General features: G+C 40.4%; 1 protein-coding gene across 1 annotated transcript in view; it reads left to right on the forward strand.

Moving 5' to 3' along the window:
* The window catches only part of ITGA9 (integrin subunit alpha 9), a gene marked incomplete at both ends in the record, with an annotated part of 216,486 nt that overhangs the window by 124,062 nt on the left and 71,169 nt on the right, over positions 1–21,255 (forward strand). The window contains 2 exons of the mRNA XM_080610922.1: positions 3,185–3,261; positions 18,094–18,244. Of these exons, the coding sequence (XP_080467048.1) occupies positions 3,185–3,261; positions 18,094–18,244 (228 nt within the window). The remainder of the gene's footprint in view (positions 1–3,184; positions 3,262–18,093; positions 18,245–21,255) is intronic.

Consider the following 21,255-nt stretch of genomic DNA (forward strand, 5'->3'; position numbering starts at 1 on the left):
CAAGAGGGAGTGGACACAAAGGTACTTGCTTTGAGTCCCAGATCTAGGCATATCCCCTTCCTTATCAGCTGGCTCTACATCTGTCCTTACTGTATATTCAATTGTGAACAGATGTGTATATTCACTCATTATAGTGAGTATATCTTAATGTAGGCTTTTTGACTTGATGTTTTTCCACAGTGCAATGAATTTATTTTGCCCTACTTCCCTTTACCAGTTCTGGGTAATCCATACAGCCCATTGATTACCTCATTCAACACTTTGTTTTTTTTTAAAGAATGCTTAGACTTAAAATTAGTGATTATACTGCAGCCTGTGCCTGTGAGCCTGTGCATATCCCAGGAATGGACTCTTGCATTAACGACATGCAGTGTTGGGTTAGGTAGAGTTTCTGGCCAAAGAATTCACAGCCTCCAAGTAGACCAAGTAAGGGCACAGTAACAGAATATATAAGCAGAGTTCACAAATGTTATGATGACTTCAAGTCTGTTTACTCCTTAATTCTTTAGGAGGGATTTGAACAGGCAGGAATTGTTCAACTGGAAAGGCAGAAGAAACAACAGGCTGGGGAAGGGGAGGCGTAAGAGAGCAGAGAGTAAATTGGAGGGACACTGTGAGAAGCTACAGGGCTGATGCTGTGGCAGGCAAAGGGAGGTGGAACAGAGTCATGGCAACAACTATCTGGACCATGGAAACAGTGGAAAATAGCAAAATCATGCATAGATATCATTAGTCTATGATGGAAGTGGGCTGCTGAACCAACTGTGGCTGCATTGGTGGCTTTTCCAGCTGGCTGGGCTGGGAATCCTTTTTTCCTCTCAGGCCTGAATGGGTTCAGGTTCAAGATTCTCCACAAAATCAAAGGGTTCTTTCCAACACAGTTATGGATCTGGGGGACTACTAATCCTTATTTCTTTCTCCCATCCCAGTGCTGTGTAGAAACTTGGGTTTCTATGACATAATGAAATACTCCCCAAGTATTTCAAAGTAACTTCTGCCTAGTGCATGATGTGTTGGAAGTGATACATCCTCAGTAGTTTTAGAAAATGAGATATTTATTAATTCTTTCTGAAGAACAACTATAGATTTAGTAACAAAATTCCACATTATTAGGTAGTTACTTAAATGTACTTACAGTACTTTATTCTTTGAAATGTGCAGGTCATCTCTTTGATCGTTCTGTTCGCTTTGCCAAGATTTCGGCAATGCAAATAGGGAAACTATCAGGCAAGAATAGTTTTACAGTTTATTTTTCTTTCTCTTCTGAAGGTCAAACAGTATTTCCTATATATAGCTACTATGGTGGCTGAGAATTAATTCTGAGGACTTTCGAGACTATACATCTGAAACATGCCATGTTTTGAGAGTGATTCCTCATGCTGGTTCCTGTGCCAAGGCTATTCTTGTCCTTTGGTGTGGTAGTCTTTATTAGGGAGGAAGGGTAAGTTCAGCCCTTGTGTTTAAATTCTCAACAATTTCCACTTCTCAAATTCTGAGACAGCAAAAGGTGGGAACATAAAGGGCAAAGTAAATTAGCCCCAGATGGCAACCTCCCATCTTTCTTGTTGCAAGTCAGTACAACCTACAGCAGAGTTTGACACCTGCTAGGCCAACACCATTTAACTTCATAAGGGTCTGCTCCTTTTAGGAGAGCTCTGACAATATAGAGAAAGGTGAGCAATCTGCCTCCTTAGCCCAGAATCTTTCTTAAGAGGCAAGGACTATGAATCTCTATGCCCTTTGGGCTTAAGATTTCAAATCTTTCTCTAGTTCTGATATGGCTGGGCAGAGCTCTTAAGAAATATATTAACTCTGTATCTTCTTTTTCTTCTTTCTCCCCCCCCCCACCCCAAGTCTCTCCAACCCTACTGACCATTATGTGTGTCCTGCACAGATTTGCTCTCTATTTGCATTTATGATAGAAATATATTTACTTTGGTAATAAAAGTAATGAAACCAAGCCCAGAGAAAGGAGTATTCGTAGTAAAGGAAGAGATCAGTGTATTGTCAGGTTTCCTAGCTGAACAGTGTTGGCAACTCTCATTTTGGGTATTTGTTCTTTGAATGTTTGGTAAGCTGGAGAGCATTACCACTCAGAAAGAATGAGTCTGAAAATTCTAGTCATATGTTCAGAAAGGTATTGATCTCTGTTCTCATGAACGGGAGAAAAAAACCATGATCTTGACAGCATCTGGGTTTCTTGGACTTCAGGAACATGTTCTTGTCCTCTTTTTTGACTCACTGGTGGCTGCCTCGTTTAGCTATGACAAACTACTGTAGAAGTTTTCATAGGATGATAGACTTCTCATGTATTCCTTCTTTTTGCTGTCTAAATAGCATGCCATGTCCAGGGGTCATGGCATCCTTTTACAGTTCCCAGCTTTATCAATCTGTTAAATTCCCTAAATGATAGTCTTTTCCAGAGTTCCAAGATTGACAGTGATTCTATTGTTTGACGGTTTCACTGGTACATAATATCTTTTTAATTTTCTGTTGCTTACAAAATGGCAAAAACGTTTCCTTCCACACAGAAATTCTTCCCTGTGAGGTTGGTGAGGTGCTGGCACAGGGTGCCCACAGAAGCTGTGGCTGCCCCATCCCTGGCAATGTTCAAGGCCAGGTTGGACAGGGCTTGGAGCAACCTGCTCTAGTGGAAGGTGTCCCTGCTTGTGGCAGGGGGTTGGAACTGGATGAGCTTTAAGGTCCCTCCAACACAAACCAGTCTGGGATTTTATATAAAAAGAAAAAAAGTTTCATTCTCTATCTTTAATACAGGCTAGTGAATAAGTTTGGTGCATGATATCTTTACTTGCACTTCTTAGGGCTAAAAATAGTTTCATAAATAGCTTATTTGCTCTTTCAATTCATGCACATGCATTGAGAAGAGAGAGTGCCAGAAATACCGTGTAAGCAGTAATTCTTGTCAGATGAGAAGTGGGAATGGATTGAGGAAGACCTCTGAGAAAGTCTGGTTCTGGTGAGACTTCTTGTTCAGTTAAAAGAGAATAAAAACACTTCCGATAAAGATGAGATTTGTCTGCCCTTGAATTTCCTGAACACTCACATCATATATTCCTGCATCACAGGTTTTGGTGTGTTTCTTTTCTTTTGTCCAGACATGTCCCTTCTCTGAATTCTGATCATACTCTTTTCATGCTATAATAGTTCTTTTCTCTTTTTGCAGACCGTTTTCGAGAGGAACTGTCAATCTGATGACTGTGCTGCTGATTTGAAACTTCAGGGTAAATTATTGCTCTCTAGGTGAGTAGGTGAACTTTTTTTTCTTTTCCTTTATTGTGGTAGTATGCCATTTATTTTATGTAAGGTGGCATTGAAAAATCAAAATACAAACATTTTGTGTCTAGACTAGAAGGATGACAACAGTGATACCACCTTTAGTGTAGAAAGGTCTTGGGGAGGGACTTTACCACTCTCTACAAGTACCTGAAAGGAGGATGGAGCCAGGAGGGGGCTGGTCTCTGCTTCCAAGTAACAAATGACAGACTAAGAGGAAACGGCCTCAATCTGCACCAGGAGAGGTTTAGACTGGAGACTAGGAACGGTGTCTTCTCTCAAAGGGTGGTTAGCCATTGAAACAGGCTGCCCGGCGCAGTGGTGGAGTTACCGTCCCTGGAAGTGTTCACACACCATGTGATGCATGCTCAAATTGAGTACCGACATGGACCATGTAATTTTTCAGATGATAAAATACTAGTTTATGACATGGTAGGAGTAAAACTGCCTGCAAAATTATCACATGGAAGATTAAAACCAGCCAATCCTCAGAACAGAACAAACTATTTTTTTCTGTTTCTCAACCTGTAGTTTTGCTGACTGTCCTGAAATACTGCTCTCTTTTGTCAGATACTTCTTGTTAGCAACTTGTGTGCACTTTCTTCTCATCAAAACCTCATCAAATAGACCAGAGGTGAAGTTTATGTTCTCTCCCTTGTGACTGGTGATCCTAGGAAAATGCCTATTGTTTTGCCTGGATGTAGTTATTCAATTTCGGAATAAATGAGGCTAAAGGTGAACTTTACACATCACTTCTGTTTCCTTTTTTTCTCAGCATTTTTAGCACATTTTTAGAGATGGAAGTGCTGACAGAAGTTATTTAATCATGTGCCAGAGGTTTTGCTGTTTGATGGAGATGCTTTCAGGGAAATGCTTTGCTCACAAGTCAGGAAAGAGAGGGGAAGAGACTCCCCTGCTTTAGGGGAAAAAAGAAATATTAAAGGAAGAAGTAATACTCAGGAGAGAGACGCACATTTTATATAAGCCTACAGCAATGCTGTAACTGTACTTGGAAACAAAACTGAACCAGAGTCAAGTCTGAGAAGTTATGGACTTCTCCAGACACGACTGAAGTCCACAGGAATGTTTCGGGGGATTGGCAGGGAACAGGGTTAGGTCTCAGGTTGCTGAGTCCAAGCTTCGACTGCGATTAGCCAGGATTCATGACCTTTCACTTGCTCTTTGTGGTGAGCAAAGTCTGTTGAGAGCTGGAGACCTGTCTGTGCAGACTAGGGAAGCCAGTGAGGGATTTTGTCCTGCAGCCGAGAAATAATCAATAACAAGCAAGGGACAAGTCCTAACAACTTGTCAGGCAGTGTATAGTAATCATAGCACTAAGAGCTGTGTTCATGATTGGAGCATTAGACTGTTTATTTTTATGGCAGTTATTTATGTGATCTTGGCTATTTAAAAGCCACAACTGTCAAAGAAGCTTAGGATATTCAAATACAGTTTCTACAATTGGATAGCAAGATGTTGAAGAAGTGCTCTTAAATCTTTATCCAGTGACACTCTGAAGTCCTGTTTGAAATAAACAGGATGTCATCAAATCCATCAAGTCTGCACAGAACAGGTTTTCTTTAGCTAAAGAGCTGTGTAGGCTTCAGTTTTGAATGAAAGCAGAATAGGTATCTAAGGAAAATAAGTGTTTTTATTATCATTATTATTATTACTACAAAAGCATGCCATGGATTCTGATTCTAGAGAAGTGACTGTCTTGAAGAATACGGTCATTTTGTGCTACAGAATCCTGTCAACATTTTTCCACATTACTCCTGTTTATGCTACCTCTGTGTACAAAGTAACTTTTTTTTTTTTTTAGAAAGAGCAAAAAAGGTGACTCATTGATTACTATCTGCACTAAACAATTGACTTCATTGTTAGCAAGGTTGTGGCAATGCCTTTGTCTAAATAAATAATTACATCTGACTAAATTTGGTGGACTTACTGGAAAAAATGCAATTAATGGCACACAGACAGATTGGATTAAAATAAACAGGATGTTTATGGGAAGGCAGCAATAAGTGCTGTCTCAGAGCTGCTGCAGCTCTTTGAAGATGTCACTGGACATGTGGATAGGGTAATCCAGTTCAGATCATCTACCTGGACTTGCAAAAGACTTTTACTAAGATTTCTCACTGAAGTTTCACAAAGAAAGTAAGTTGCCCAGGTCTGAGGTGCCTGAATGGTGCCTGAGCATTGCTATCTAATTGAAGCGTAGTCAACAGAGAGAAGGTGTAAATACGTTTATCCTCCAGGTGAAGAAAACTCCACAAGTGCTTATGCTGAGGCCAGTGGTTTTCAACATATTCATATTTGATCAGGGAAATAATCTGCAAGAGATTAATAGCAAGATGATAAAGTCTGCTAATCATACTAAACTATTCAGAGCAATGAAAAGAACATGGAAGTATGCTTTCATGAAGTGTGTGATTAATCTGTTGATTTTACTGTTGGGAATGTTGGAAATGCTGAGAGTTAGAGAAATGGCAAATATGAATGCTGGAAGCTGCAGAAATATGTCAGCAAAATAACACTTTGTGCTCGACTTGTTCTTCCATAGGCCTCTTGCTTTTAAACATAGTTGGATACAGGACTCTATGCTAGGTGGACCAACTTGGTCTGGCTGTTCTTCCACACTTCTCATGAATTTGTAGTATATTAGAGCCAAAAGCTGTGCAAAGAGCTATATAATGTAAGGTATAGTTTTGTTCATCGCTATGTATAATACGCTTTCAAACGTGTGCTGGTTAGGGCATATACGTGCATAGGAAGTTAGCTTAGATTATATTATCATCAAGAGAATTGTGTGCTGAGGTCACTCTTACGAGCTCAAGAACTGCACAAGCTACTCTGATATAGAGTTCACCTGGAATGCATTTGAATCACTAGAATTACCCAGTTAAATGATTGCACCCAGCTTTGAGGATGCCAAACCCACATACCAAATGACTTGCAGGAAAACCAACCTGATTTTGCTTTTCTTGGGATCTCCTTCTCTTCTGAAAACTTAAGCATGTGCCCTCATATTTTGAGCCCTCAAATTCTGAGCACTGCACTTCGATAAATAACAAATAGCCCGGGATGTTAAAACATGGTCTAGGTAACAACCTAACACATGGCTATTTGTCCAAAGTGCTCGAGCCATGCAAATCTGCACGTGTAAGTCAGAAGCTTCACTGCTGTTCTGATCAGATATGATTTGGTTTACCTCATTATTTCCTGTTGTCGAGGTGCTGCTGCGTGTGAGTTTTCCACTGCATGTGGAAGCAGTGCTGCTGGGCAAGCTGAAATACTCCTTTGTCAAGCTGGAGAAGAGAGTAGAGTAGGACTGCTTGAAAGTGGATGATGATAAAAATCCTTAAAGTTGTAGCTCTTATCTGGAAGCTTTTGCTCAGGTTTGGATGGGTGGGGGATGGTATGTGGTGGTTCTTTGAATACTTCTGTTACAGTGAAAGGTGTCCTTAGAGACTTAACCTGGAGACCAGAGTAGCAGAATCATAGAATAGTTTGGGTTGGACTGGACCCTCAAAGGTCATGTAGTCCAAACCCCTGCTGTGACCAGGGACATCTTCAACATGCTGTACTGGAGAAGGAAAAAAAAAAAAACCAACAACCCACCAAAAAAGAGTTAGAATGCATTTATTCTGTAAAGAATAAAGTTTGTTTTCAGTTAATAGATGAATCCCTTTAACGTTCATCCACCTTCATTAGCATCAGTTTGCCTGTAAACCCATCCCAACTTTCTGAAGGCATTGTGGGATGAAGGAGCTAAACTCTTCCTGCTTGGGGTAGCTGGCAAGAGGGGTGAGAATCATGGAGTGTGGCTTGGCAGGTTCAGACCAGAGATCTGGAAAAACCTTCGTACACAGGCAGTTCAAGCTGACTAGGTATGAGGTGTGCAGAGGTGGTGTGCTCTGCCATCCTGGGATTCAGGACTTGGCTAGATAAGTAGAAGAGAAACTGGAGGAGCAGAAGGGAGGCATTTCATCTTTCCAGTCATGACTACTTTCAAATTCATTTTTCTTAAAGAACAAACATTGGAGGTTTTGGCAGCACAGAGACTACTCTTCGCCTCCGAAGAGTCTCCAGTGTTAAATCTTGCAGCTGTCACAGGAGATAGCAAAATCTGGTCCTATCCATGCAGTGATGTTGGGTGGAGAGCGGGAAGATATCTTGAGAAAGCGAATTAAAAGTATCTTAGTGTAAAGAATGAATTTATGTATTGCATACGAGTAAGTTTAATGACACAACCTGAAGCCATAAGAGAAATAGGAATATAATATTTTGCAATAAACTTTATTTTTATGGCCATAGCTTTGGGACAGCAATAGAAAACGAGTTTTCCTTTCCATCAATCCAGTACTGAAAGGCAAAACACAATTAAAGGGTGTTCTGTTAGCTATTATTTTTAAATAATATTTGATATTAAAAATATACTTATTACATATCATGCCTGACTTCAATGCCTCACTCTGTTTTCTCAGCACAGCAAATGTCTTTTCCATCAGGTTTCTCTAGCAAATAGTGCATTTACATTGAGCCTCTCTATAGCTACATTTTTGGAGGCTGAACTACATCTGTTTCCTGAAGATGTGCTGGGGGAAACTCTGAAGTAGGTGTTCTGTAGAAGATTATCCTCCCTAGCTTTTAAAATCTGCTAATCCAGTCCTCTGATACTTTATGTGGGAGAAAAGAGCTCTGGTCTTTTAGGGGAACCTGAAAGTGCTGAGGGAGCAGGGGTGATAGAAATACACATCTTGCCTGATATACTGATGCAGTTTCAAGTCCTTAGCTGATGCCTGTCCATCTGATTGGCACTCTGCAAAGGCAGTGGTAGTTATCAATCCCATTTAGGCTGTAACGGGAACCAAGTGAAAACCATGAAGAAGACGTTTGAGTAACAGTGAGGGTGTTTGAACAAACAGACTTTCTTCCAGCTATAATAAACAAACCAGCTAAAAAGACCAGAGCAGAATGGGTGGTGGCTTCTCTGAGAGATGCAGCTAGGAAGGAAATCCTGTATGGCTGTGTAAATATACTGACAGCCCATGTGTCGCAATGAATAGAGCAGCTTTACTGAAAACAAACACTGCAAGAAGAAAAATGATGTTGCAGCATATCATGTAGCTGCTGCGTTCCAGCACAAGCTGTGCGCATGGTATGTAAATCAGGTTGTAAGCACAAGACTACAAGCCCCCTTGGATAGAAAATGCTGTAATAAATACTGCTATAATAAACATAGCAACAGAAAATGCTGTAATAAATATTGCTGTTACTGAGAAGGTTCCAGGAGGAAGTCTGTCTTCCATATATTTATGTGACATGAGGTTACCCTACATCCATCATTAGAACCAGAATTACGCACCCTTTGGAGTGCTTCTGAATGTGTGTTTGGCTGTTTTGGGATAAGCAGCTTGCTATTATGTGTTGGTCTAGAGCATCCTTATTGGCCGCCGTTCGTTAGACTTGTATTTGTGTTCCTGCCCTACAGACCGGCTGAGGTTCCTGTGTATACTGCTGCAAGTAGTTTATGTTGGAAACGTGAAAGGGGAAGCAAAAGTCATAGAAAGCCAAAGAGGTGACAGGTGTATTTTGCAGAAATTTTCAAGGTTTTTCAAACTGTGGATTTTGGGGTATTTTTATTTTTTGGGTTGGAGTCAATGCTTTCAAAAGTTCTCTTGTAAAAAAGCGATTTCTGCGAAATGTCCTTTTCCGATTGAAAGGTCAAGTTTGTGACTTGGCCCAGTTCTGCTTTTGCTGGTCCCTCTGGAATTAGCCAGAGAATAGACAAAACCCCAGTCAGTCAAAAATTTCATGGAGTTTGAAATGTTTCCGTTTGGACAAAATGGTAATTTTTGAAGAACAATATTTTCCAGGGAAAAGATTTGTTGGGATGTTTTAGGTACATAACGCTCTAAGTACCTAACCCTCACTGAAAAGACAAGGGTGAGTCTGTTCCACCACCCTGATCTCCCCACTCCCATCTCCAGCTTACAACTGAAGCTTATAAGCATATTATTATTATTTATTAGTGAAGAAATAACAATTTCACATAGGTGGCTAGCTATGCAACTGCAAAACTGGCTATTGTGCAAATGCTCTGTATAGGTGAAAGCATGTGTACGTTCATGGGCCTGTTAAAATCAGTGGAAGAACTCCCTCTAGTTCACTGGGCACATCATCAGACATCTGGATTTGAAAAAGGAACCTCAGAAGTTTTGCATTGACTTGTGAAATTATTAGGGAACCTGAGCTGAAGGAATCCAGAAATCGTAGATAAAAACGTGTTATAGCAGCTTTGTCCAATTTGCTTTTCACCAGCCCAAGACACGGCGGCACAGAACAGAGGTTAGTTGCAGCAGCAGTGCAGAAAGACAGCATCTTCTGAAGGAAGGAGCAATAATGTAAAACTTTGGTCAGAAAGTTCAGTTCTTTTTGAGTCTATGGCATAAATATAGTAATATTACATAAAAAATGTTAATAAAAGCTTTCACTGATCATAGGTTTTTGCAAACCCATGGATTGAAGCCGGACGCTTGTGCTTTAATGTGGGAAGCAAAGCTGTTTCATAAATTTGACCGGGCTCACGCCTCAGCACTTATCTTCCTTTGATCACACAACGGGGATTTGTTTCCAGAGAGGCCTCATGTTTCATGGAATGCCCATTGTGGTTTTATGCCCCTGAAGTGCATCTTAACAAAACAATCCTGATGAGGAAAACAATATCCTTTCATTTGGAGCTTAATTACAAGCTCTGATAATATCTGTTTTTTCCCTTCCTCTTCATTCATAGCAGATGAAGAATTTGTTTTCATTTATTTTATCTTTCATTGAACAAACACTTCTTTCAAAAATATTTTGGACGTTGTGTTTGCCCTGGGCAGGCTACCCTAAATAGCGAAGCTGCTCAGATGGAGCTAATTTTCTGCTTTACAGAAGAAACCCACCCCCCCAAAAAAAAAAACAAAACCAAAGGAAAAAGAGCAAATGCTATGGTTTTGCATTTCTAGTGCTAGGAAAGTGGTCTGGAGCTTTCAGTCAAGACTTTCTGTGTAGAAAGCTGTGTGTACCGATATGGATATCCCCAACTTACAGGACACAAATAAGAAGCCATGACTGATCCTACTGCAGTCATGTGCTGCCCACTGGTTACTTGGTCACACCCCAGTGCTGTCCTGACTCATGATCTTTTGAACTACCAAAAGAGTTATTTCAAGGGAGAAAAGAACAACAAAACACTGAGAAAAATGGACATGAGAAGATTGCTTTCTGTTTTCTCAAAAAGTCATACCAAGTTTCACACTATGAACTATTCTATGATTCTATGTAAATGATTTCATAAATTATAGTGTAGTTTAATGTTATTTCAAAGTAATTTACTGCACTGTAAAGGATGGAGTAGAAAAAATGCTTATACCATTTCATGTATGTTAGATTTGTAATCCTGTTTGGAATTTGTTATTTTCAATGAATCCAGGAAGCAGAATTCTGATTTCTAGTTCTCCTTTACTTCTATTTATCTTTTAACTTCAGATTGTTGTTAATGTATTGAATGCAGCATTTGTGAGGCACACGGAAAACTTTATTGTAGCTCATCCAGGATGGGATTTTCAGTTTCTGGAAAGGGCTGCTGAGCAGTGCCCACAATTAATCAGGATGTAGAACAACTTGCAGTGGGAGCATCATTTCAGGAACAAGTGAATGTTTTCCCTTGTTGAGGGTGAATGAGGAAGAAGAAAATGTGTCTTGGTTTCCATCTGGTTAGTTGCACTCAGAGCTTCATAAATCTCTCCCAAAATAAATAAAGAAGTCCAGTTTGATAGCAGTGGGCAGTCCTGCTCCTTTTGAACATGTGGTGATTGAACCCATACGGATGGTAATAGAGCCATCAAGTGATGAGTGGTAACAAACCTCAGTAGTCCATATCTCATACAAGAATGTAGATTTCCAATCTCTGTTTTCTAGTAACAGTCCACTGATGATCAGTCAGGCATACCATACAAGCCAATTTTGTCACTTCTTAAATACTGGTTTTGTTTTGTAGGAGTCACTTGACTGTATCTACTGGAGTAGGATTTTGCTGTTTGTTTTTTAAACTAGACCCTAAAGAGATGGTTTTTTATATAACCTGAAATCATTGCTGAACTAATCTATAACCTGGCCCTCCTTGTGAGCATCTCAACATGAGTATTTTACAGACCTAAGATAGTTCAAGTTACCATATTGTTTCTTGCTCTAGCAACCAAAGTACAAGGCTAACAAAACAAAAGCTTAACCTCAGGCGACACTATCATACATGAGCTGCCTCCAGAGATGGAAGTTCTTGATCCTATCCAGACCACAACTTGAAGAAGATGCACCATTGTTTTGAATTTGTAGAATACTTCTTGGCTGATGCATCCATGCATGTGTACGTATATGTACACATACCCTTCAATGATGCAGCTATGTGAACTTTTTCTGTAGTGTGTCCTGCAATTACAAAACCTGGAAAGGCTGAGGTCCTTCACAGGTCACCAGGTAAATCATCTTGTAGGTTTTACATGAGCTCTAGAGGAAATGCACTGGTATGGCTTACCACATTTGACATTTAGATGTAACTTACTCCTGATATATAACACGGCAGAACAGATTTCCTAAAGTAGTAAACCTGTCCTGTTTCTAACGTTTTATCTCTGATTAACTGCGTTTTATTGACTTCTGAAAGTGTGCACTGGTTGGAGCACTGGTCTTTTTCTCCCTCCTTGGTGTTCAGCTGAGTATGCTTTTTTTTAACAACGTATTGCACCCCAGCATCCCAGGAATGGGACAAGCAATTGAAATTGTTTAATAATAGGAGATGATTTCTGAAGGCATAATTTCTATGGTAAATACATGGTTTGCGTGATGATCCTGTAATGATCGAATTCCTAGAAACAGTATGCTAGAAGGTGCCACTGATTCATGCCACATCTATGGTCAACAATCACCTATTTTAATAGAGCTCTGAGTATTTTAACCAATGGGAAACATAGGGAGTTTCGTTTCTTTCATGTCCAGCTGATGTGTGCAACTTTCAGCTATGTGCCTGGTAGCATTTCTCTTTTGCATTTCTGTCTGCTGCTAGAAACTAGATTTTGTTTGTATTCCAACCTTAGGATGCTCTTACGCACACGTGCAGGGGGGCACAGTACCATTTATTCTGAGGACACTGCCTGCGGTTATAAAAGATGTTGGTTTGTATGTGTGTCTGCAAGGGTGAAAGATTAGATTAGAGCTGTTGTAGATGTTGTGCCTCATCTTGCTTTCATGTGACAGTTTCATAAACCAGGGTAGCTTCATTCAAACCAAAAGCTGCTCCCAGGAGTAAACATTGTGAAAACAGAGGCAGCTCTTTCCCCATTTCTTCTTCAGTTCTGTTTATACATGGTTGTGAACATCTGTGTACAATTGAAATTACTGATAATATTAAAAGGCACCAGATTTCTGTAGGGTGATAAGGAGTGTTTTTATGTGGGTGTTGTTCCAGGCTCTGTCCTTTTTACTTAAAAATTTGAAGATATAGGTGGTTGGGGATTATATCTGTTGTGTAGTTATGGGGGAGTTGTGTGGAGAAACTACATTTGGGGAAAAGACATCTATTTCCAGAAAAGCTTTGAATATATGGTAAGTAGCTGTAAGTAGAAATTACTCTATTTTTTCAATACCATCATTAAAAGGAAAACCGATTTTCTAGAGTGTTGCCTCTCCCTCCCCCTATACTTTACTACTCAAATGCTTTCTTTTTGAAAATTTAATTGTAGGGTGGAAAAGGTAATGCTCTGTGACATATTCCTGAATTGCAATATATATGGGAAGGGAAGGGCTAGAGACAGCAGCTCTGCTCCAGAAGGCTGTCAGCAGGAGCCACGTCCTGGCCCTGGGCACACTGCAGTAGGTGCTTTTTTTCATGCGGGACATTCGGTCCCTTCCAATGGGGAAACACTGGCACATTGTCAGTCAGTCTTCATAGGGGCAACAGTGGTATGATACTGCTCCCAAAATGTGCTCTGCTGACATAGAATTTGCTTGACCATATCTTGAATTCTCTGTTGTTCATCATCTTATGTTCTCTGCTACTAAGAGCACAGTGCAAGGTTTCCACTTGAGACATAGAAAAGATCATTAATGAAACAATATGATGCGCTCCAAGCTAGTTTACAATAGCTGGCTTAGTGCATCTCAGGCTGTAGTCATCAACCGCATGAGGTCTCTTAGTACCTTTGCTTAGTGTAGTCTTTGAGAGGGGAAAGGCAGCAGCTCAGCTAATGCAGAATAAGCCATGATATCTTGAGTGTCTGGCTGAGTCGTAAGTCTAGGTTGACTGTGAACTTTGCAGAGAGAATTGAACTTGTATGCACATGCAATGTCAAGACAACGTAACCAAGCAGTGTAAAATCCAATGGAACCATAGAATGGAATCATAGAATGGTTTGGGTGGGAAGAGACGTTAAAGCTTATCCAGTTCCAACCCCCTGCCATGGGCAGGGACACCTTCCACTAGAGCAGGTTGCTCCAAGCCCCGTCCAACCTGGCCTTGAACACTGCCAGGGATGGGGCAGCCACAGCTTCTCTGGGCACCCTGTGCCAGTGCCTCAGCACCCTTGCAGGGAAGAACTTCTGCCTAATGTCTCATCTCAATCTCCCCTCTGGCAGGTTAAAGCCATTCCCCCTTGTCTTGTCACTACAGGCCCTTGTAAAAAGTCCTTCTCCAGATTTCTTGCTGGCTTCTTTAGGTACTGGAAGACTGTTATAAGGTCTCCCCAGAGCCTTCTCTTCTCCAGGCTGAACAAGCCCAGCTCTCTTAGCCTGTCAATAGCTTTGCTCCCTGTGGGGTTGTTTAAAATTTTTACTTGGTTTGGGTTTGTTTATGAGGCTGCTACCTCTCAGTTTTCCAATGAGACATGAAATGAATTCCCAGATCAACTCAGGGTTTCAGCTTTTCATTGGCCTTTGAGGTTTAAGTATTTGGAAAACTCTTCCCATAGTTCAACTGCCCCTGTAGCCTGTGCTAAAACCCAGGAGAAAGATTTTCAGGGTTGATGTAAAGAGTCTGTGGAGACAAAATAATATTCAAGTACCACATGAACTGTAAAAAACAACTGCAATGCTGGTTGGTGAAGGTAGAAATCTGTTTGAATCTGTCACAGGACCAATGTTGTGGACTCACACCCTTTACTAATTTACAAGCAAAAGGTGCTATGCTTTAATTGCATCTGATGGAGCTGGACTTCAGTTGTTCAAAGCATTTTTACCCACTTGCAGTCTCAAACCTCAGCTGTAACTTCCACTGTTCACTGAGCAGTAGCAGTGATTTATCGATGTGGGTGCTGATTCACTGTAAAGAAAGAAAGGCTCCTAATATAAAAGAGAAAGTTGGTGACCCAGACTAACAGGGTAAGTGCGACCCCATCACATTCCTTGCACCATGCACGATCTGTGCAGGCTGAGAGGAAGTGCTAAAAGCTTTTTCATTTTTTACCAAAAATTCTCTCTAGTGCAGGAAATAGAGGACTATGTCCCTGAATACCTTTTGGAATGTGGATTATGTCTCCCCTGGCCCACGTTAATAAACATACCAGCATCTTGGGGGTGGGGAAATGAAAATTGCAGACCTTTTCAGTGTGCCTTTCCCAGCTGGTCTTTCTTCCCTTGCTGATCATAGTGAAATGATGTGGTGCAGGTACTAAAAAAGAATGTTTAAGCATGGAAAAAGCTGACGCTTGCTTTATCCTGGAATTTAGTTCTCTTTTCTTAATCACTTAGGAGGAAAACATTAACTATATCTATTTACATTTGATGTGTAGTACCATGGCCAGTGAATTCAAAAGCGTGGCAGAATTGCTTGCTAATCGTAAGTCTGGGTCATGCGAATGAAAGCTGCAGGTGTTTAGTACTTCCAAATGTCAGACTTTTCAAGCAACCACTGATACCTTGACGTCCTTCTTGTGCCTTCATGTACATATGTGTGTACAAATGTGTTTGCATTGTATGATGTATATATGCATCTACAGTCTACCCAGACCTTTTACTCAGTTCAGTGCTTGTGCATAGTACCTGACGTAATGAGACGGTGGTGTTCTATCCAACTGAGTGATTACATATTGGTATTTCCCCCCCCCTTTCTTTTTTCCTTTTTTTGTGTCTTTTTATTTTTAGCCTTGTGTCTTTTTATATTTAGCTCCTTGATGTAAGCAAGGTTATGAGGGCCAGGGTGAGAATGTTGGCAACTTTATAGTTCTCAGCCAACAAAACATAAACTGAAAGCTATTATTTAATCATGTTTCTTCAGTTGTTTGACATATTGAGATGAAGGGATGGCTTTAGTTTGTTTTCTTGTTTCTGGCAGGTGACAATAGTTCTTTAGTTGACATATTTTGACGTTGCAGCTAGGCCACTTAATGTACAGCAGGCACTGGAGGAGGATGGCACTGGCTTGGCAGTAGAGCTGCTCCAGCACCCCAGCAGCCTGTTTGCACCCCATGACGTTACTCTCTCAAGCAGCAAACAGGGCCTGGGAACTCCCCTGTGAATGTGAAGATTACTAATCCTCTTCTTACTGCAAGTGAACCTGATTCATTCCAGATGTACACAAATCTAACGATTCAGAAAGCTGGCTCTCTTAAAATGGGACTTGCAGCACAATCTTATATAGCCTTTTCGAGGAAGAACTGAACCAGCCTAAAATCAGTGAAGTTTTTCAGTTTCTTAGTGTGTGAATTTTGCATAGGAGCAACTGCAGTTGGTCTTAGAGAGCAGGTTTTCTTTCTCTGCTAAGGCAAATGTTGTTAGAAGCATCATTTTGTTATGATGTACTTTTAACAGAGGAGCGGTAGCTTTAGAAAAGGGTAACACAACGCAGTGGTGCTTATTTTGAATTTTTTGGTAGATTATTTGTAAATAGGATTTCATTCTAATTTTATTATTCAGTAGGAAGAGTATTCTTGATTGTCTTGACTTGAGGTTAAATCTCAAAGTGCTGCTACTACCAATTCAGAAAGGATCTTGTAGCATACATTGCATTTAGTGTCAGATAAAAGATAAATGAGATAAAGCATAAGACAAATACCTTGTAGTGTTCCTTTGCTTACTGAAGTGATGGTTCCAGATTTTGCTAATGAGTTTGATAGATGCTGAGTAAGTTCTGAAGTGATTGCAGGAAGTGAGATTATAAAGTACATGAGCAATAACTCGCAGTAATAAATTACCTATTTATTTAATTACTTTCAAATATGCACTTTTGATAATTAGGAAATCCCAGCAGATTGTTCAGCATCTTCATAATTTGTCTGCTTTTTCTGCCGTAAATGTTGAAGTTTAAAAGCTTCCAAGTGTTCTTGTATGGTTGTGCCATTAATTTGGTGAGTAAGAAGCAATAACTCAAACCATTTGCACCTCTCAAACTAGTTTTGCAGTTGATCCTGTGCTGCATATGCTTTGGCAAATATTTATTCTCACTGATAGTTGACTCTGAGAATAAACTATAATGTTGAGAAAGCATTTTCAGAGTTGCTGATATGCAGAAGAGCAGCATGTGGCAGCATATACATCCTTGGCACAGCCATTCTTTCATGGAAATTGAGTGAATGAAAGGTGGTTTGGCCAGCTGCTGATTGCTGTGTGTCATTGTGTGCTGCTGCATGCATGTGTACCGTGTAACGGCACCTGGCAGGGCCCGTGTGAGAGGGTACCTTTCCTTAGAGATGGTTCCTTTGTACTTTTGGGCTCGCTATGCCCTATAGGAAATAATTGGGAGCCACCTTGCTGCTGTGTGGCTGAAGGTCTCTGCCCTTGTCTGACCAGCTACTTGCTGTATTTTCTGTGACACTCTCTTTCTCTGTGATGTATGAATGGTCTTAGACTCCAGTAGCCAATTTGATATTTTGGCTATTTTTTCTTATATTTACATTTATACATGGTATATTCCATATTATCCTTTACTGTACTTTCAGTTCCTAGGCCTGCAGCTGTGTGCATTGATACTGTAGTTTAGCCTTTATTCCTACTTGTTAGCTCATTTTCTGGACAGCCTAATATGATTAAATATTGAATAATACGTATATGCATAGATGAATATTTATGCTTGCCTCTGTGTGCATATCTGTCTGTGTTTGTAATCTGTGATGCCTTATTACAATAGTGTATTGATTCATGATATATATATTTTAATTCAGCTACTGCATTGGTATTCCACTTACAGATGACTCCATCGGGTTAGGTCCAGCCTAAACACCCAAAGTGAAAGTAGTGGACATTTGTTGTAATTTCTGTACATTTTTTTCACTTACAGCTGTTTCTGTATTTTATTTTACCCTTTTAAAGTTTTTTCTATCCATAGCATAACTCTAAGAAGTTACTAGAATGTTAGAATGAGTTTGAATTATTGAGGGACAAACTGGAACAGATTGTGTATTTGAATGTGGGCATATTATCTTGAACTTGTTGCATTTCCCCTGTCCAATTACTTTACAGTCTTCAACTATTTTATTCTCACTAAAACCATATTAACAATAAGTCATGTGAAACAGTTCCACATGAGGATCGTGGGGTTTCCTTACAGTCACAAAAGACAGTGTTGGAACCCTGACTTGGGAGCTGCTCATTTGTAGTACACACACCCACACTTGCACTGTGCATTGGCCATAGAGCACATTCCTGAATTACTGACTACCGAGCTTTTAAGCAGTTGAGTTGTGACAATTCCATAGCAGGAAGAAAGATGGACCAGAGTGTGGAAATTGCCTAGAGTTAAACCAGTGTAACTGTTTCTGCCTACAGTGTTGATGACAGGACTGCCTACCTGGCCCTGGGAGCAGTGAGGAACATCTCACTTAACATTTCCATCTCTAACATTGGGGACGATGCCTACGACACCAATGTTTTCTTCAATTTTTCTGGAGAGCTCTTCTTCATCAAAATGTGGCAAAAGGTAAGAAAGGCCAATCTTGCTGAGTAGGTCTCTTAACAATTTAATTGCAAGATGTAGGGACACGAGGCGGCCTGGTCCACACTGTTGAGACATGTGTAAGTTATTTTGGGTTATGCTGGGCCTGAGTTTCTTCCAACTTCTCCTGAGTTTTAATTTTGTGGGTTTGATCTATGTAATTACATGCTCTGTGTTTCTGTAGAAGTCACAGCACTGTTATTTGGGGTACGTTAATGGAAAACAAAGACTGTTTGGTTGAGGTATTAAGGTATTAAGAGACTGGTTTGGAAACTGGTAGGGTACCAAATGGTGCTGATATACACAATGTCTCTAGTTTGAATAGTGCCACTCTGCACTCAGCAATCCTAGTGATCTGATCTGAGCTCTCAGGTTTTCTCTTCATTGAAATTAAGAATAAGGCTGTTCTTTTCTCACATCCTGGTGCAAGTTTGGGTTGTAGCCAGGGCACACCACTAGATCCAGGAGCTCAGAAGTGCTTTTAATTTCACCTGCATGGAGTCAGGTGAATATTTTGAGTCTGTCTCTTTGCATTTGAATTGGGATACATAGATATTTTCATTGGTATGGGTTCATTTAGAGATAAAGTTGTCAAAATGTGAACACTGAATTGAGGTTTTTGCAAACTGATGGCCTCAGAAGCTGTCTGAGCTTGAGTAATGTGAAAAGGTTTGTGCAAAATGGGAGCTGTACAAGCATGACAACATTCTGTTTGCTCCTGCTTTTCACAATCATTTGCTTTTCTGCTGGAGCTTTGCTCTGCAAGCTGCAGGAGCAATATTAAAAACAGTAGTACAACAGTTGAAAAGTATGGGAATAACTTGGGCCATTGCATCAATGACATTTTGCTGTTATTTGTCATGTTATATGGTAGATTTTGGTTATTATAGACCTTTTCAATGAACTCAATGCATAATAAGACAAAATATGGTAATTTCTTAGACATGTTCTTTCTCCTAGTGTTCAGTTTTGGCTATTACGTTTAATGCAGTTGTAAGCCTCAGAAAGCTGTCTTTGTATCGCAAACTTAATTTTCAAACATCATGTGCTGCGTGCTGTTTACCAGGAGGAAAAAAGCAGGGGATAAAATATAAATATCTTCTGCCAATATGCAACTTCTCTGTAATGGAAGTTTTATGCGAAGACTTCCAGGGTTTGGCTCAGCTCCCATTGAAGTCAGTGAGAAGGTTTCCATTCCTTTGCACTGGAAAAGAAACAAAGCTTGATGCATGTTCTTTTAAAAGGTTGTTGTGGCCTTTTCTATTTTCCTTCTGTGCTTACATGTTGAATATTTTGCACACACGGATTAACTGGTACACCAATTGCCTTCATTGTTCGTCTTGGCCAACACTGTGAGGGAGCAAGCTGAAGATATGATGTTTCCCTTGGTATTTTACCTTGAGCCTGGGTCTAATGCACACTTGAAACATCTGTGCTGAATGCTGCCTAGAAGCAGTAGTTTCTGGAAGTAAATGACATTGTTGTAGGGTTATCTCACTACTCAGTGTGTCTTCTGCTAATTGAAGCTAGCATTTCTTTAAAGAAAAACACAGCACACAGCAAGAAAGCAGGTAGGCTTTCTTCTTCCTCAGGTCTTGCAAACAAGATCAGGGCATATAGTATATAGGGTATAATCTGCTATTAATCCTGTTGTATCACTGTTCTTGTGATTGATTTTATAGGATTTGGGGTTTTTTTCTGATAATTATTTTAGAAGCAGTTTTGAAAACCCAGGTCACAGGGGTATGTTGAGTAATTTTGCTTCCACTCAGTCTGCTTTTGCTTCAGGACAAACTAATGTATTCTTGGCCTCACCATTTGACCAGCTGGGAAACTGGATTAGGACCTCATAGCTTCAATTACAGTGTTATGTTTTCCCTAGGTTCACTGAAAATTCATTTTTATTTATATTTTTTGTACAATATCACAACCTCTTCCCTTGACATCTGTTCATAATAGAATCATAGAATAGTTAGGGTTCAAAAGGACCTTAAGATCATCAAGTTCCAACCCCCCTGTCATGGGCAGGGACACCCCACACTAAACCATGTCACCCAAGGCTCTGTCCAGCCCAGCCTTGATCACTGCCAGGGATGGAGCATTCACAGCTTCCCTGGGCAACCCATTCCAGTGCCTCACCACCCTTACAGTAAAGAACTTCTTCCTTATATCCAATCTAAACTTCCCCTGTTTAAGTTCTAACCCATTACCCCTTGTCCTATCACTACAGTCCCTAGTGAAGAGTCCCTCCCCAGCATCCTTATAATATATACGTATGTATAATACATACTGTGCATGTACTTTAAATAGATTTTGTTCCTGATTGAACACTGCCCAGGCAAAAACCCAGAACGTAAAGCCAGAATAAAAATGACGACTCCTAAGATTTCCCTTAGTGGAGCAATACTGGAATTAAAAGAGCTTCTTGTTGTGGGAAACTTTCAGCAGCAGCTGCCTTTTAATGAATAACACTGAAGTGGAAGGTAACGGTCGCTTCCATGTGGTTGCTTGATCCCTTCTCTGCAAGGTAACTCTGAGAATCATCATCACATGGTGGGCTTTTGTGACCTGTCTCTGTAGTTCTCTCACGATCCTGTGAGTCACCCATGTGTTTTTGCAGTGTCCCCACTGGGGACATATCTAGTGGATTCAGTGTGGGGTTATTTCGTTCTATAGCTTGGTTGCAGTAAGACCTGGCAGTGCAGATGTTTAATGCTGGGTTTTTTTCAAAGGAGTTATTGAGACAAAATGCCCCATCTTCTGTTTGGAAAGAAATGGAGTGGTCTAGTTCGGGGATGATGATGAAGGGTCATCACTCTCTGTGTGGAGCTAGTCCCACTTACTTTCCTGGAGACTGAGGTTTCATGAGACACTAGCTAGAGAACCATCAGCCATTAGAATAATCAACCAGGGAAGTGGGGAGGTCCCTTTGAAACTGCCAGGTATCTATGATTCTATGACACCTGGAAAGGCTTTGCTTCATCTTTATGAGGTGA

Source organism: Psittacula echo, assembly GCF_963264785.1.
Source record: "Psittacula echo genome assembly, chromosome: 2".
NCBI classification, from domain to species: Eukaryota; Metazoa; Chordata; class Aves; order Psittaciformes; family Psittacidae; genus Psittacula; species Psittacula echo.